Genomic DNA, 14,961 nt, shown 5'->3' with positions numbered 1-14,961 from the left:
TACCTACAGGCAGTCAACTCGTGTATAAAAATCGTGACACCAAGCCAAGCGAAAAAAACTATATAGTTTGTATTCTTAAGTTTTGAGTATTATCTACTGATGTTGATTAACTAATGCTTAAGAGTAATAACGATCCCTCAGGTTTTGTTTTATTTTTGCAAATATCTCTTATTGCAATGTTTCAAGTAATTAATTTTTGTGATCAAGTGTAATTCTCGAACTAATCTCTAAATATTTCAATTAGTAAAAAGAAATTAAATACTATTCTTGAATGAATAACAACTTTACGTATTTGATTTTTATGCGATTATAAAATGATCTCCAACTACATGAAAATATAGGAAAAATATTTATTTAAATGATTCAGAAGATTTATTTCTTTCCTAAAGAAATCTTACAGGAAAAATATCATGAAAATTTCATATCTGAACCCCTGATCATTGCTTCCATCAGCAAGATTTTGTTTGAAGATGCCACAACGATAAAGAGCCGATCATTCCAGAAATAGTGTGCAACATGACTCACTCCGCTTACTTTTATTGCTTGAATTTCTTCGAAGAGATTATATCCTCTCCATTGAAGAACGCGAAGCACATCATGTAATGAGTCTGCCACGAGTACATAATCCTCACCTGAAAAAGAACAATCGTAATTTTATTCTAAAATAAGAAACTTAAGAAATATTGAGTAAGATTACCTCTTAATGAGATGAAATCAACTGAAACAACGTGATAACTAGGAACTGTTTGAAGAATGTAAAATTTTCCTTTGTCCAGAACGTAAAGGGACATTGGAAAAGAATAACCCTTTAAATTTCTTTGAGCGTTTTTATATCCTACTATTAAGTAATATTCTCCTCTTCGACTTATCCATAACACAACATTAGCACAACACGATGGCATGGGATGGAATGGTAGAAACTGAAATAGTCGATCGTCATTTATGATGAAATCCAGAGAAATTTAAACAGTTTCCTTACCTTTCTCTTGTAGGTATCCCATTTATAAATGAGGCTCTGATTTTTACAATTTTGCACCAACACCTGATTAGCCACCGCCAAATAAATATCGGTTTCCTTTAAACCGTTAAGTAAATCTATTGATTTTGCTGAAAATGTTGATAACATTTGACGTTCTTCCCATCCGTCCTTATATTGATAGACTCTTATCGCACTTTTTAAGGCTAATAAAAATTGTTTGGGTTACTATTATGTATAAAGACAATTATTCAAAAATAAAAATACTTACTCGTTGAATCGTTAGACGTAAAAACGACCAAAAATAACTCATTATTTGCTCGAAAAACTTTAGCATCTTCAATCTCCATCATAGGCAGCGTCATCTCATCTATAAATGTACTACTCTCCACAAAAGGAATGTTTTTCATTACTAATGTTTCACATATTACCTCGGAGCATCTGAGCAAGTAAAATAAATTACAAATTGAAGAGAGGAGGGAGGAGAATAGAACACTTAGAAAAGTACTCACTCTTTTCTTACAATACGTATTGCATTTTTTCCATTTGTCATATTAGACAGAACAGTTCCTACAATAGACAAGTGACGCCCTTCGTAAGGTCCCTTTATATCCGATAATCTATCGCTAGGTTGTAAGAAGTAAGTATAGTCTTTACAGCAGAATCTGTTACATCTTGCATTAACCCAAATTGTTAGCAAATTTTTCGAGCTGAATCTGTAAATAATTGAAAAATATGTACTAAAAATTAACTAAGAAAAAAAAACAGAAAATAATGTATACTGTTCAAATGTATTGGATTGAGATATGATCTTCGCAATGGGGCCTAAGGACAATTCATGAACAGTGCTGAAATAAGCAAATTCGGATATCCTACCTACAAATATTTTATAAAAGTAATTAAAATTTAGAATAAATCTATATAAGAATAATAAATTAAATTTAAAAAATCTGCTTACTGTACAAAGTTGAATATTTCTCAATGTATGAGTTGTAATTGACCAAGTTGGTTGTTAAGTTATCCAGAGTGCCTATGGTAAAGCTTCCTATCTTATGGATAGGATTATCATTAAAAGTATTCCTAACCGTAATTTTCTCCACCGTTACTTTGTTTTTAATTTCCTAAAGAATTTAATAATTAACAAAAATAAAAAATAAAAACAAAAAACAGTAAGGCAAAAAGAAATACCATAATTATTTTCGGATTGTTGTTTTCATAGATAGACGTGATGATATTCGTCAAATTGTAACCATTAATGAAGGTTGTATTCAAAACATCTGTAGTTAAACTTTTGAAAATTTTAACACCTGTAATTACTTCGGTAGAAGAGGATACAAATTCTTCTACGCTTATTCCATTTATACTCTCACGTATGATCAATTCTAAATTAAAAAAAAAAGAAAAGGTCAGTTTTTATTCTTATGATCTGTGATGCAGGAGATACTCACTGTCAATAAAGACGTCATTGAGAAAATTCCACCTATATTCTTTATTCAGCAATGCGTTCCAAATAAGAGAAGCATTAACATTTTCAATCATACCATAAACATTTAAATTTTTATTCATCTGTATAAATTCATTAAAGTACGTTGTTCCATGGACAACTTCATCGGTATTTTTCAGTATGAGGTCTTTGGGAATGGATAATCCATTTATGCTCTCAGTAACGTAGAGGTTGTCGACAATTAAGTTTTCTAATTTAATATTTCCATAAATAGTTTGAACAGAATGTTTAGTAACGACATTAGACATAATAAGATCGTTGATAGAATTAACAGAAAGATTTTTCCTGATTTCTAGGTCTCTCTCTATTATCATTTCAGATACATTTGAGAAGATCGTCACACCTTTAATGAGCTGAAATATTGAAAAATTTGTTTTTATAGAAACAAAAATTCTATAGAAAAGAGAAAAAGTTTGTTATAGGCCCACTTACATGTTCTTCAGATTTAAGTACGATATCTCTTAAGAAAGAAAGATCCACATTGTTGATGGTTCTTACATACATATTCTTTGCATGGATTCGAGTGTAATTCAACACAGTTAATTTAACAGGCGATTTGAAAACAGTCGAAGGATCTTCATCGTTAACTTTGCCTTGAAAATTGACGTTTCCTTCGACTATCAAATTTTTTATTTTCTTCATTTTAGTTATGGTCTGATTGTGTTTATATTTATACAATGCTCTTTCTTTAAACTAAAAAGAAGAATTTAAACAAAAATTAAATATTGTATTTTGTACAAAATGATTTTTAAAAACCTCACCTTTGTTATGTTGTTACTATTTAGTAAACCTCTTATTTTTATATTGTAAGCCATTATATCGTTTGTAATTAGAATATAATTTAACGTTTCGTTTCCGTTGATGGTGACTAAGTTATTCACATCTTGTCTATTTAAAGTTTTCGTATACAATTTATCTTTAAAATAAATGATTAACATCAGTTTTTAGTAACTAATATAACATTTTTATAAAGTTATATATCCTAATTACCTATTATAACATCTTTATAGAACGTAAAAGAATTAAACTTATTAGATTTATTTTTTGACAATGCTTTTTGGTTCAACAATTCTATGTTTACACCATTGATTAAACCTTCTATGATTAGTTCTCCTTTCACTTCCACGTTTCTGCAAGAACAGCAAAATAAAGTACAAAAAAAATTGTCTAAATTTATAGAGAAGGAAAAGAAATAAGTTACCCTTCAACTATCTTTTGCCCATATATTTCTTTCTGATCAACGAAAACCACACGGTTAATATGATCAACAATATCTAAATTATTTAAACTATGAACAGACAGATCATCTTCGAAAATTAAGTCATTTGTAAATATCTTCTGAACAATAGTTTGTTTAGAATTTTGAGTAACTGCTCTACGTATAAATTCCTCAATTGCTACTCCATCGATCATACCTTTAACTGTTATTGAACCTTTGACTGAAGTTTTTAAAAACAAAATATTTTTAAAAAAAGTAAAAAAAAAAGTCATCTGAAAATCAAAAATTTAATATAATAAAGACTTACCAATTATATTGTTGAATACTTTATCCGTTAAAGTTACATTTTGGGAATTTTGAGTGACAATTTCACTTAGGAATGTTTCTACCGAATATTCATTAATATTCGCTACGAATAAATTCTTTACCCTTAAATTATGGACAAGCACATTCTCAAAACGAATATGTCCTGTTAAAAATATGTTTAAAATTGTTTTTTCAATATTAAAAAGAAGTATTAGAAAGAATTATCAGCAGAGAAGATTAGAATGGTTTGAACATGTTAAGGCACTGGCAGCCGGAAAATTACAATATAGTTTTGAAACGCATAAACATCAAAATATAGAAGAGTGACACCAAATAGTTGTTGATTAAAACGCAGTTTAAAGGCAGTAGAAGAAAAATTCGAATGGAGAGAATTGTAAGGAGAGAGAGACTGAAGGAGAACTATTCCAAAAATCTTAAATCTTACCAATTATATATTGATCAGTATGCAACAACACGATATTTGATGTATCATATCCATTAAGTAACTTTGTTGTAATTCTATTCTTAACACTTAAAGAATGGAAGGTTTTCGTTCCTTTACATTTCCAGGGATTTGAAATCAAGAAAATTTCCTGAAAATTAAATTAGAATTAGGAAAAAGTTTTTTGCATTTTTCGCATTCTATGTTGAAGAAAATTTTATACTAGTTACTTTTTTTAGCTGATAAAGATTTATCCCATTAACTTTACCACAAATATGGTTGATTAGAAAAGTCGTAACGTCGTCTACGAACGTTATATTTGCGTTGATGATATTGGTTGAATTCGAAATTAATTTGTTTTTTAAGAACACGTCTGCTGTCAAGCTATTTTCGAAAACAACCGTATTACCAAAATTAACAGGAACACAAATTGTCTAAAAGAAAAACTGAATGCTTTAATTGTTACAAAATAAGTTTAGAGATTCGTTAAGTTCTACTTACCTTATTTTTTGACTTTCTCCACATATTAGAAATATTAATATTTCTAATATCTTCTGAATATTTTATGTAATTTGTACTATTTACTGCAATATCTGCATATCTGGTTTCAGTTATCAATTGGTATAGTTGTAATAGATCAGAAGGTTTTATGCCATTAATGGTGCCATGTTCTCCCAATTCGATATCATTTACAATGATATTGCTTTCGAAAATCTTTCTACTGGTTATGATCTCGTTTCGAAACGACAAAACCGCATCACTAAATTTTATAGAGTTAATTGTATCTACAATGAGATCATTTTCGAAAATAATCACGTTTTTAAATGTAACAGTATTAGTTATAAGTTGCTTTGTGTGTGTTGTCAGTAGCGATTCCAAACTTCGATTGTTAAACTGTCCGTAAACCTTCATATTAGCGACAGTTACGACGTTATTAAATGTTTTCAAACCTAAAAATTACATGGACAGTGAAAAAATATTCATTTGTCATTAAAATATAACTAAATACACACCTTTAATTGTTGTATGATGATTACGATCAATCAACACAGCTTCAGAGTAGAGTTTTTCAAATTCCTTTTCGTTAACTGAACCAGTTAAGATTAAATTATGGATGATAACGTGATCTTTAAATAAAATATTTCCAGATAGACTATGATCTGATTTTGTAGTTACTAATTTTCTTGCTACTGACGAAAGTTTCAACTAAAAATAAAAATGTTAATTTAGACCACGATAAGAATTTCATTATTTAAAAAAAAGTACACTCCATACTTTATTTGTATTTGTGCGGACTTCTATATTTTTCTTAACTAAAATTCGATTAAAAACCTTTCGCCCATATATAACGAAATTCTCTCTGGAAACAATTTCATCAAAACTAATATCGTTGATTGTTCTTTTCACATTAAGATCTTCATTGATGTAAATATCCATAAAACTTAGGTTACCAGTAATAGTTTGCATTCCGTTAATCAAAAACAGATCTGAAAATATTAAAAAAAAGTGTTTTAAATTCCGGAAGCAGGCATTGAACAATTTGCTTTTTACCTTTAATAAATATTCCATTTAATTTTCCTTCAATTATAATTTCTTGTGCCTTGACGAAGTTCATTCTAAAGCTTTCCCTTGTTATTTGCTTCGTTTTCAATGCATATTTTTCTAATACTTTCAGTGACATATTATTAATAATGATATCATTCGGTAAGTAATTTATTCTTGTATGTACAGATTCAATTGGATATTGAAATTTGATGTTACCTTTTAAAAAAGATTATACGATACTTTAGTATTATTTAAAAAACAGATTTTATAAAATTAATATTACCAGTTATTTCTTGATATGTCGATTTTGTGACAGCACGTCTTGCTTTTGCTTGCAAATTGCCAAATAATGCTAAGTAATCCTGCAAAGACTTACGATATCCATTCTTCAAAATATCATTATCGAATTCCATATTTACATCAGTAATAAAGACAGCTTTATCGACAATCAAATCATCTGAAAATTTTGTATTTTTGAATATAAAATTATTAATATAACGTAATTGAAAAACTACGAAGTCATTTCTTACTTTTAATGATCACGTGTGCCTCGATTCGTTTATGATGTCTGTCTGTAGTCCATACCTTTGAAGCATTTATTAACATATTATGTATGCTTTTAGAACGTTCGGTTAGTGTTTCATTTAAAGAAACAAGACATTGGAATAAAGGCTTTAATGAAGTTTCGTTCTTTTTGTCTAGAGAAGGGAGAAAAAAGATTGGAAAACGAAATTCATACAAAAACTGTTATTCATAACTTACCATAGGGTTCCAAAGATTGTTCGATAATTAGCTCGTGTATTTCAGAGGATCTCTCTTCAAAATTAATGAGAATATAATCTTTAGCGATATTGATAATTTTTATGGTTTCGATAGTCGAATCTACGGAAAAATTTCCAGCTGGCCTAAATTTGCCCTTGACATATTCCACGAAGAACATCACTGTTTTCTATAAAAACACACAATTTGCCCTTGACATATTCCACGAAGAACATCACTGTTTTCTATAAAAACACACAAATTAGTTTTAAAAAAAATGAATAAAAAAAATAAATATTTTCTATTACCTTTGTAGCAATCCCAATTAATATTTTCCCCGTTTTTAATTGCCCAACATCCAAATCAAAAGCATTTACTTTGAGTTGTTGCTGCTCTAGAAACTGATCACCTGAAAAATTGGATATTAGTTATTCTCTATAAATACACACACCAATGCACGTATACAGTAAATTCTATTACCTTCCCACCAATAATGTATTGTTGGAATTCCATTTGCAAGAAAAATTAAATAGTGATATTTGTTGATTGCAAAATGAGCTACTTTAGATGGTCTTTCCACAGAAATCATTTGAAGAAGAGCCAGTGTTTTAGTATTCTCTGATTAAAAATAGATAAAATTTACAAAAATTCATTTGTAAAATGGTTTTACATTGCGGGTTTTAACTCTATAATCCTTTATGATGATTAGTAGTATTTCAAAAAACAGCCAAAACAAAAATATCCATTTGTTTAACAACGCACAATTTATTAAAATCAATTCTCTTCTACACAGGGGAGGATCTACATTAGATACTAATCGGGCTTAAGCCCTGGGCCCCCAAGTGTCAAGGGCCCACAAAAATTGAAATTACAAATTTTTAATACTTTTTCACTAAACGAAAAAGTATTCATTATATATTATTAATATTAACTATGATAATTTATAGTAATTTTGTATTAACAAAAAATGGGGCACCATTGGACTTCAATAAGTCATAGGCCCTGAAAAACCTAGATTCGTCCCCGCTTCTACATATGAATTTCGAGTTGACGTAAGATCAACCCCTCTTCAATGAATTTTTACGTTTTTTTCTTGTAAAGAACAACTATAGGTGGGAATTCGGGTAAAAGTACATATTCAGTGCTTATAATTTTATATACATCTTAATTCTGTGAAGATTGGTTAAGTGTAGTCTACTATCTAACAATCTTCACATAGTTAAGATGTATATAAAATTATAAGCACTGAATATGTACTTTTACCCGAATTCTCACCTATAGTTGTTCTTTACAAAAAAAAAACGTAAAAATTCATTGAAGAGGGGTTGAGATCTTACGTCAACCCGAAATTCATATGTAGAAGAGAAAATTGATTTTAATAAATTGTGTATTGTTAAAACAAAATGGATATTTGTTGAAATACTACATCTGATGATAAAAGAGTATAGAGTTAAAAAAAAACTCAGAAGTATACAGCTACACTATAATTAAAGAAAATTTTACGAATGGATAAAGCTTACCATTATAAATTAACAATGGCGATTTCCCTGTTTCTTGAGCAATTACAGCATAAAGAGATCCTTCCATTAACCACAGTGTACATGCAACAGAATTTTTAGTCGCATAATCAGTAAGAAAATTAAAATGAGGAGTTAATTTGTATAGTCTAAATGAAAGAATGAATAATCAATTAAAAACGTTTATAAGTGAGAAACTTAAGTCATTTCCTAGTTTACAATTAATAGTAATAAAATTACACAAAAGTACTTACTCTGCTAATCTTTCAGAACCGATGCTACACGTGAACATGTAGTAATCACTCTTTAATTTTACTACTTGAAAATCAGTTTTATAATCGAATGTTGTTCGAGAGTACTTTTTATCATCATCTCTTACGAAAGCTTGAATAAAATAACGATTCTGAGACTTAGATTTATATCCTACCACAAAGTGATCAATGCCATTGTACAGGAAATGCTATGGGAAAACTTTATTAATGATCCTCATCAGGAGGAGATTCTTGAGTAAAAAAAAATTCATGACTTACTTCTATATGATAGGGTATTCCAGGTAAATTTTTGTATGAAGTTACTACATTATTATTATAAAAAATAAGATTTCCTTTGTCAGTTCCGAAAACTAAAGAGCTATCGTCAACTTTTAACAAACACAAAATTTTAAAATCTGTAGAGAAGTTTGATTTCTTTGTTTGTATTATAGTATATTTAAGTTGTTGCATATCTAGAAAATTAGAAACGAAAAACAATTAACTGTAAATGCTAAAAGGGAAAAACCACAGAACTTATTTTGAATACCTAAAATGTTCTCTTTAGTTACATTTCTTCGACCTCTCGATTTATTAAGAGCTTCTTCGAATAATCTCTCATATTCTTTATTTTTCTTTAATAAATAAGTTTCTATTTGTTCCAAGGAATCTTCTATTTGAACTTTCTGAAGCTCAACAAAAGTCAAATTCGTCCAAAAAGCAATTAACAGTACGAAGCTTAAACATCGATGCCCCATTCTAATACAGTTCACCCAAATAAATTAACAGTTTTATTATTAATAAAATTATACTATTATATTTTTTAAAGAAAATACTTACTCTAAACGAGACAAAATGTAAATATCATCACCTATCTTGTCAGCTTTATACAGCACTTCTTGCAGTCCTCTACAGGCAAGTCCCAAACCATTATAAAGTACTAATTTACATAAATTATAATTTATATTTAATAATAATTAAAATATTAAATAGTAATTAATTTGATATATTTTACAGTATATAATTAATTTGAACATTAAATAATTTTAATATTCTCATGGTTTAGGATATTTTATAAGAATGTGTGGAACTCTGTATACAATATTCAACTCATTACTGATGTTGAAAATAGAAAATATCAATATAGCGTACTGATAATATCAATAGATTAGAATAAATATTAATTGTTAAACTATTCATCCTAATCACAATTATGCGAAATTATCTGTGATCAAACATACATTTACTCAATTAAGTCATTAATGGATTGGACTCAAATTCAACTCCTTTCCTTTCCTTTCCTTTCGGTCATAGAGGAATGTATTGCTACTCGCTTGTACTCCGAAGAGAAGAGAGACGGGAGATAGATCACAAGACGACATCAAATTCAATTCCTCTCTCGCGGTAAAGGTAGCTCCAGAAATGTTTTTGAAGAGACTATTTTAAAGTTGCGCTATAATATTCAGAAGACACATATATTTTTTGCTTATTAAATTCGTTCTCAGAAAATTTTATTCTATTTGACTAGGACATCGTAAGACTTTGTCGTATCGCGATAGAATTGAGGCGGAGTCGGAAAGAAAGAAGCGATTCCTGCACTTGTTAGAAACAGAAAAGACGATCCTTGTACCTGCCGGCCACGGGAGAGACGAAACTTTTCGATCCTTAAATTGGCCGAGTATAGAGAGACGATTCTTGCACTTGAAACACAAAAAAACAAAGCAATTGCTTTGTTCTTGTGTTTTGTTCGTTTTTCGCGCTTATTTCCGTAAGGCGCATGCAATGCAGTTTTTATTTTTGATCCATTAAATTCCGTTAGGCGCGCTCAGTCGCATTAGCAAAATGGATATTGTTACTTTAATATCTCTGTATATCGAAAATGAAGTCTTGGACACCTATTTTTTAAATTTAAATGGACCCTCATTGCATTTTTGGATTCGTCGTCGCTATTAATGGAAATGGCTCATAAAATTTTGAGAACGAACTCAATTCAATAAGCCCATAGAAGACGTGTTAACGACCGTGGAACATCACCCGACAAAATCATGCTATTCGTGCGATATTGCTTCGTCGCCCTCGCTCGTACTACGTACGACCTTATATATCGAAAACGAATCATGTCCCTGTATTTTTTATTACATTTTTGGATTCCTCATCGCAATTAATGGAAAATGACAAACTTTAATTAAAATCGATCGAACAGATTATGAGAACGAACACTATTCTATAAACGACATAAGAGGCTTTGCTAACGCTCCACTTCAAATACAGTAGACCCCCTATAACGCGAGTTCTTATAACGTAGATTCCTATAACGCGGCGAAAAAATTGCGACAATGTATATATATAAAATTGCTTGTCCTGACTGACTGACTCATTCACTGATTCATCATCGCCCAGAGCAAACCGCTGAACCTAAAGAGGTGAAATTTGGTACACAGTTAGGGTACGTCATGAAAACGCACACTAAGAAGGGATTTTTCGAAATTCCCCCGCGGGGGAGAGAGGGAGAGGATTAAGTCTTAACCGGAAAAACGGCTTCTACTGTACTATTTTAGATGCGATTTTTTGTTACGTTTCATCTTCATTAAGTACTTAAGTGTATTAAATTAATAACATTTCAGACATTGCTATAAATATTTTTATATATTTCGATTTTTTAACCAAATGTTCGAATTTTTTCAAATTATAGAACGATTGTAAACGTTCCAGAAAATTGATCAAATTCAAAGTAGTTTGTTTGATTCTCAGCAATTCTCATCATTCTCGGCGGTAGGTGTTATATAACAATTACTATGGTTGTTGAAATACTGAATATAAATGGGGTTTGCTTGCAAAACCTCCGCGGGCGAAGTCGCGGGTAACAGCTAGTATTCGTATAAAGACGCTAAAAGGGACGCGTAAAACGCGGTAAAACGTCATCGCCAACTCGTTATCGCGGACGAGCAGCCGAACTACTTTCCGCCGTCCAGCGCCACGCTACGGAGAGTTTAGGCGAGCTATTGTCTGTACAGTATGTAAATTAGGTATCGTAAGTCTAATACAGTACTGTAATTTTATACATTTCTTGTGAATGAAACATTTCTTTTTCAACGGCGATTAAAATTATTTATATTAATGATGTCTCCAAAGTTCAACGAAGTTTTCGCAGAAAAATAACATCAGAAATCGCGGTCGCGGTATGCTGCGCTGTTCCGCGACGAAAACAAGCTTGAGCAACGGCGATTTCGAATGGTGCACACTCGGTAAGTAATCCTACAATTTTTTGTTTATAGCGTAGTTTATACGGATTATTTCCAAAAAATATACGTATTTTGGAAATGTTGAGTCGGATTAGTCTAGAATCGATTAATTTTATGGAAGAAAACCTTTCAAACAACCGTAGTCCGTAAACTTCACACGTGTCGGGCTGCGATTGGCTCATGTACTTAAGGATTCCTACAACGCAAAATTCGTATAACGAGGAACATATCTCCGCGTTATAGGGGGGTCTACTGTATATTGCATTTGTTGCTGAAATAAAATTTAAAAATTATAATAATTATCCTTTTGTTTGAGTTTTACTTTAAGGACATTATTATTATTATTATCAGTCGAAGTAGACAACAATCCTGATCTTCCCTTGAAGTCTTTTGATTCACGAAGATGAACTGTTACGCCATAATTTGGATAGATCCGACATATCAATTCGTCTCATCTCGGAGTTAATTCTGTTCGGTGCTAATCCATTTCAGTAAATGGCCAGATAACCAGGAGGCAAAGGCGTCATCAGACCTCTCTGAGGGATTCGAGTTCGAGTATTAATCAAATCCGAAGAAATTTTCATAGGGTTGGATACCTTACATTTCCTCTCCTCGCCACTTGAAAACCTTATTTTAAATTAGCAGAATCAGCAATAAGTACGGAGAACGCTTTAATGCCCTCAGAACAAAGAATAAAATTTACAAAAAATCCAGAAAATAGCTTTCCCAGAAGTTATATGATTTTATTTTAAAAATAACTTTTATATTATTAGTTACAGCAATACCTCGGTTTTCGTTGACTTCGTTATTGTCAGTTTTGGTTTTCGTCTTTTTTTTCGCGAAAAAATTGTCTCGGTTTTTGTCAGTTGCCTCGGATTTCGTTGGCGTACTCACGTGACCTCACTGCTAAATTTGCGAAACCATGCGTTTTCCTGCTCAGTGTGGCGTTGTTTCTCGTTGTGTGAGAGCGTTCGCCCTGACCCTTCGCGTCTAGCCAAACAATAGGTGTATTCAAAATCTCAGCGTGCTTTCAGCAAATTGCAAGCGTCTTTTTCAGTGCTCGATACACCAGCAAATAAGATGGCAGCCACCGCGAGGCTCGTAAGAGCTCTATTTTGCATTGGAAATTTTGAATTTAATTTATTTGTTGATGAATAACTCTGAATAAATTAAGATTAGGTTAGTGCATTAATAGAATATTTTAATATACTAGTATATTTACGTAAGACATCACATAATTTTTTTTTAGTTGTTAAAGTGTAATCTTAGGATTGATTTAATTATTTAATTAAAACTCCTAGGGAAATTTTTAAAATCATTCCTATTTCTATTTTTGAAGTATTCATTTTTCATTAAGCTGTTCTCATTAAATAAGTTCAAAAATAAATTTAACGTAACGTGGAAGTCCACATCATTCTCCAGTTTTATTATTTTTCTCTCCCGAAATTCCCGGCAGTCGGTGTTTGTGTTCTCTAGAAAACGCCAGCAGTTGCGTCACTTCCGAGAGCATCTCACTGGATTGATGCTGAGATTTGAATATGCCCAATTCCATTGCTTTCCTTTCCTTTTAGCTCCAGCATGGGAAATGCCATGTTAAATGTTTATTTATTCTTTACATTAGTCTTTTATATCCATTTTATATTAATTTCTTATTGTTTATTGTTTTTATTATTAAACACTATATTTTTTTCTTTTTAAAATTGCCTCAGTTTTCGCCGGTTTCGGATTTCGCCGATTGTTTTCGGACGGATTATCGACGAAACACGAGGTATCACTGTATTATAAAATGGCAAAAAGCTTAATTTTGAGGATAGAGATGAGTTTTATAAAAAAAAAACAATTGTAATTGCTAATAACAAATAAAATGGTCATTAAGTCCAACTCCTCTCAAGATATGAGATGAACACTCTCTCAAGATAGTCATATCTAGAGAGGGTGTTCATCTCGAGGGGATATCCCGATAACACAAAAGTATCATTATCGTTATCATGAATAATTTTAAGGTATCGATACCGGCAATATCGGTATCGGGTATTGAAACTGAAAATGTTGCTATCCGTCGCTGTTCATTCTGTGGCTTGATTTTAAAACGTTTTATGTAATTTTCTCTTTTAATTTTAACATAAATAACATGCTTTATTCTAGTTAGTTATTATTAAAACATTATTAAAACTGATTTCTAACATAAGCTAAATGTTACAAATACTTGTATCAGTTTATTTGAAATTTTAATATACTTTTAAGTTTTCAAATAAGTGGCGAATTATTTATATATATGTTGCAGTCAAAACCCATTTTTAGTTAGAACGCGTTTTAACTAGTTGAAACTAGTTTATACTGGATGTATTTGATAAAACCCATTTTGTATAGTCAAAACTAGTTTTAACTCAAATTCATTTTTGACTAACAGTAAATTCTAGTTTTAACTAGTTAAAACGCATCCTAACTAAAAACTGGTTTTGACTGCGACACATAGAGTGATTCGGGGTAAGATGGTAAGCGGGGGAAGATGCCTAATTTTTGATATTTTCAAACGGTGACGTCACATATTGTCATGTATTTGTATGATGAATCGTTGGGCCAATATAGAGTGCTGAAAGCTGTAGTTGGCTACCGTTACTTCATTTTCTGCATCTGAGAAGAATAAAAGCTGGATAAGAACGAAGTTTTTGTTGTAAAATGTTTCTAGAGTAATTTTAAACTAAAAGTTAAAATAGAATTTATTAAAAATTGCGAAAAACAATTAATGTATGATGTAGTTAAGGTTCTAAAGTTTCCATTGTCAGCTACCGCCGATCCCGATCGGATATGCTGGAGCACGTGACTCTACTAGGCATCTTACCCCAACAAAATCCCAAAAGATGCCACATTTTTCTTGGGGTAACATGCCTATTTTTTGTTAATTGAATTCCAATATGCCTATTTTAAATAAATTTTTGTTTTTCTCGTTTTATTGCAGGATATGCATAGAAATTATATAAGGACTTCTCAAAAAGGTTTTTGGACTGAAAAAAGCTTTCGGCTAGCTAAAGAGCACGTTAGAATGGGCGGAAACTTAACAATACTTATACTGTGCTGTTATACTTGCTATGAAGTACTTTGTACTACATATGCAATAAATTAAATTTGGTTAAGAAATTCAAAAATTAATTTTATGCAATTATATTTGTTATCTTACCCTAATGGCATTTGGCATCTCACCC

At 30.8% G+C, this 14,961-nt stretch overlaps 1 protein-coding gene across 1 annotated transcript; it reads right to left on the bottom strand.

Moving 5' to 3' along the window:
• Positions 1 to 348: 348 nt before the first annotated feature.
• Positions 349 to 9,430, bottom strand: LOC111621541. The gene is made up of 30 exons (XM_023363700.1): positions 9,357 to 9,430; positions 9,067 to 9,275; positions 8,799 to 8,992; positions 8,523 to 8,728; positions 8,272 to 8,417; positions 7,232 to 7,369; positions 7,060 to 7,160; positions 6,755 to 6,941; positions 6,523 to 6,690; positions 6,276 to 6,449; positions 5,999 to 6,208; positions 5,723 to 5,934; positions 5,461 to 5,653; positions 4,949 to 5,397; positions 4,678 to 4,881; positions 4,451 to 4,598; positions 4,007 to 4,168; positions 3,682 to 3,919; positions 3,471 to 3,610; positions 3,242 to 3,396; positions 2,913 to 3,173; positions 2,425 to 2,833; positions 2,165 to 2,358; positions 1,935 to 2,097; positions 1,759 to 1,852; positions 1,489 to 1,692; positions 1,248 to 1,417; positions 980 to 1,182; positions 698 to 920; positions 349 to 632 (listed from the first exon to the last, which is right to left on the bottom strand). Exons 2-30 carry the CDS (start codon positions 9,272 to 9,274, stop codon positions 409 to 411), a joined length of 5,778 nt encoding a protein of 1,925 aa, XP_023219468.1. The 5' UTR covers position 9,275; positions 9,357 to 9,430; the 3' UTR covers positions 349 to 408.
• Between the last annotated feature and the right edge of the window lie 5,531 nt (positions 9,431 to 14,961).

The sequence above is a fragment of the Centruroides sculpturatus genome, unplaced genomic scaffold, assembly GCF_000671375.1.
Source record: "Centruroides sculpturatus isolate CEXI.00-Female unplaced genomic scaffold, Cexi_2.0 scaffold272, whole genome shotgun sequence".
Classification (NCBI taxonomy): Eukaryota; Metazoa; Arthropoda; class Arachnida; order Scorpiones; family Buthidae; genus Centruroides; species Centruroides sculpturatus.
This window is presented reverse-complemented; position numbering and strand designations above follow the sequence as displayed.

Coding starts and splice junctions, on each gene's coding strand:
- LOC111621541 (XM_023363700.1), bottom strand. CDS start 9,274: ATGGGGCATCGATGTTTAAGCTTCGTACTGTTAATTGCTTTTTGGACG. Junction 6,942..7,059: donor TAATTGGGATTGCTACAAAG/GTAATAGAAAAT, acceptor GTGTTTTTATAG/AAAACAGTGATGTTCTTCGT. Junction 1,183..1,247: donor TACGTCTAACGATTCAACGA/GTAAGTATTTTT, acceptor AATTTTTATTAG/CCTTAAAAAGTGCGATAAGA.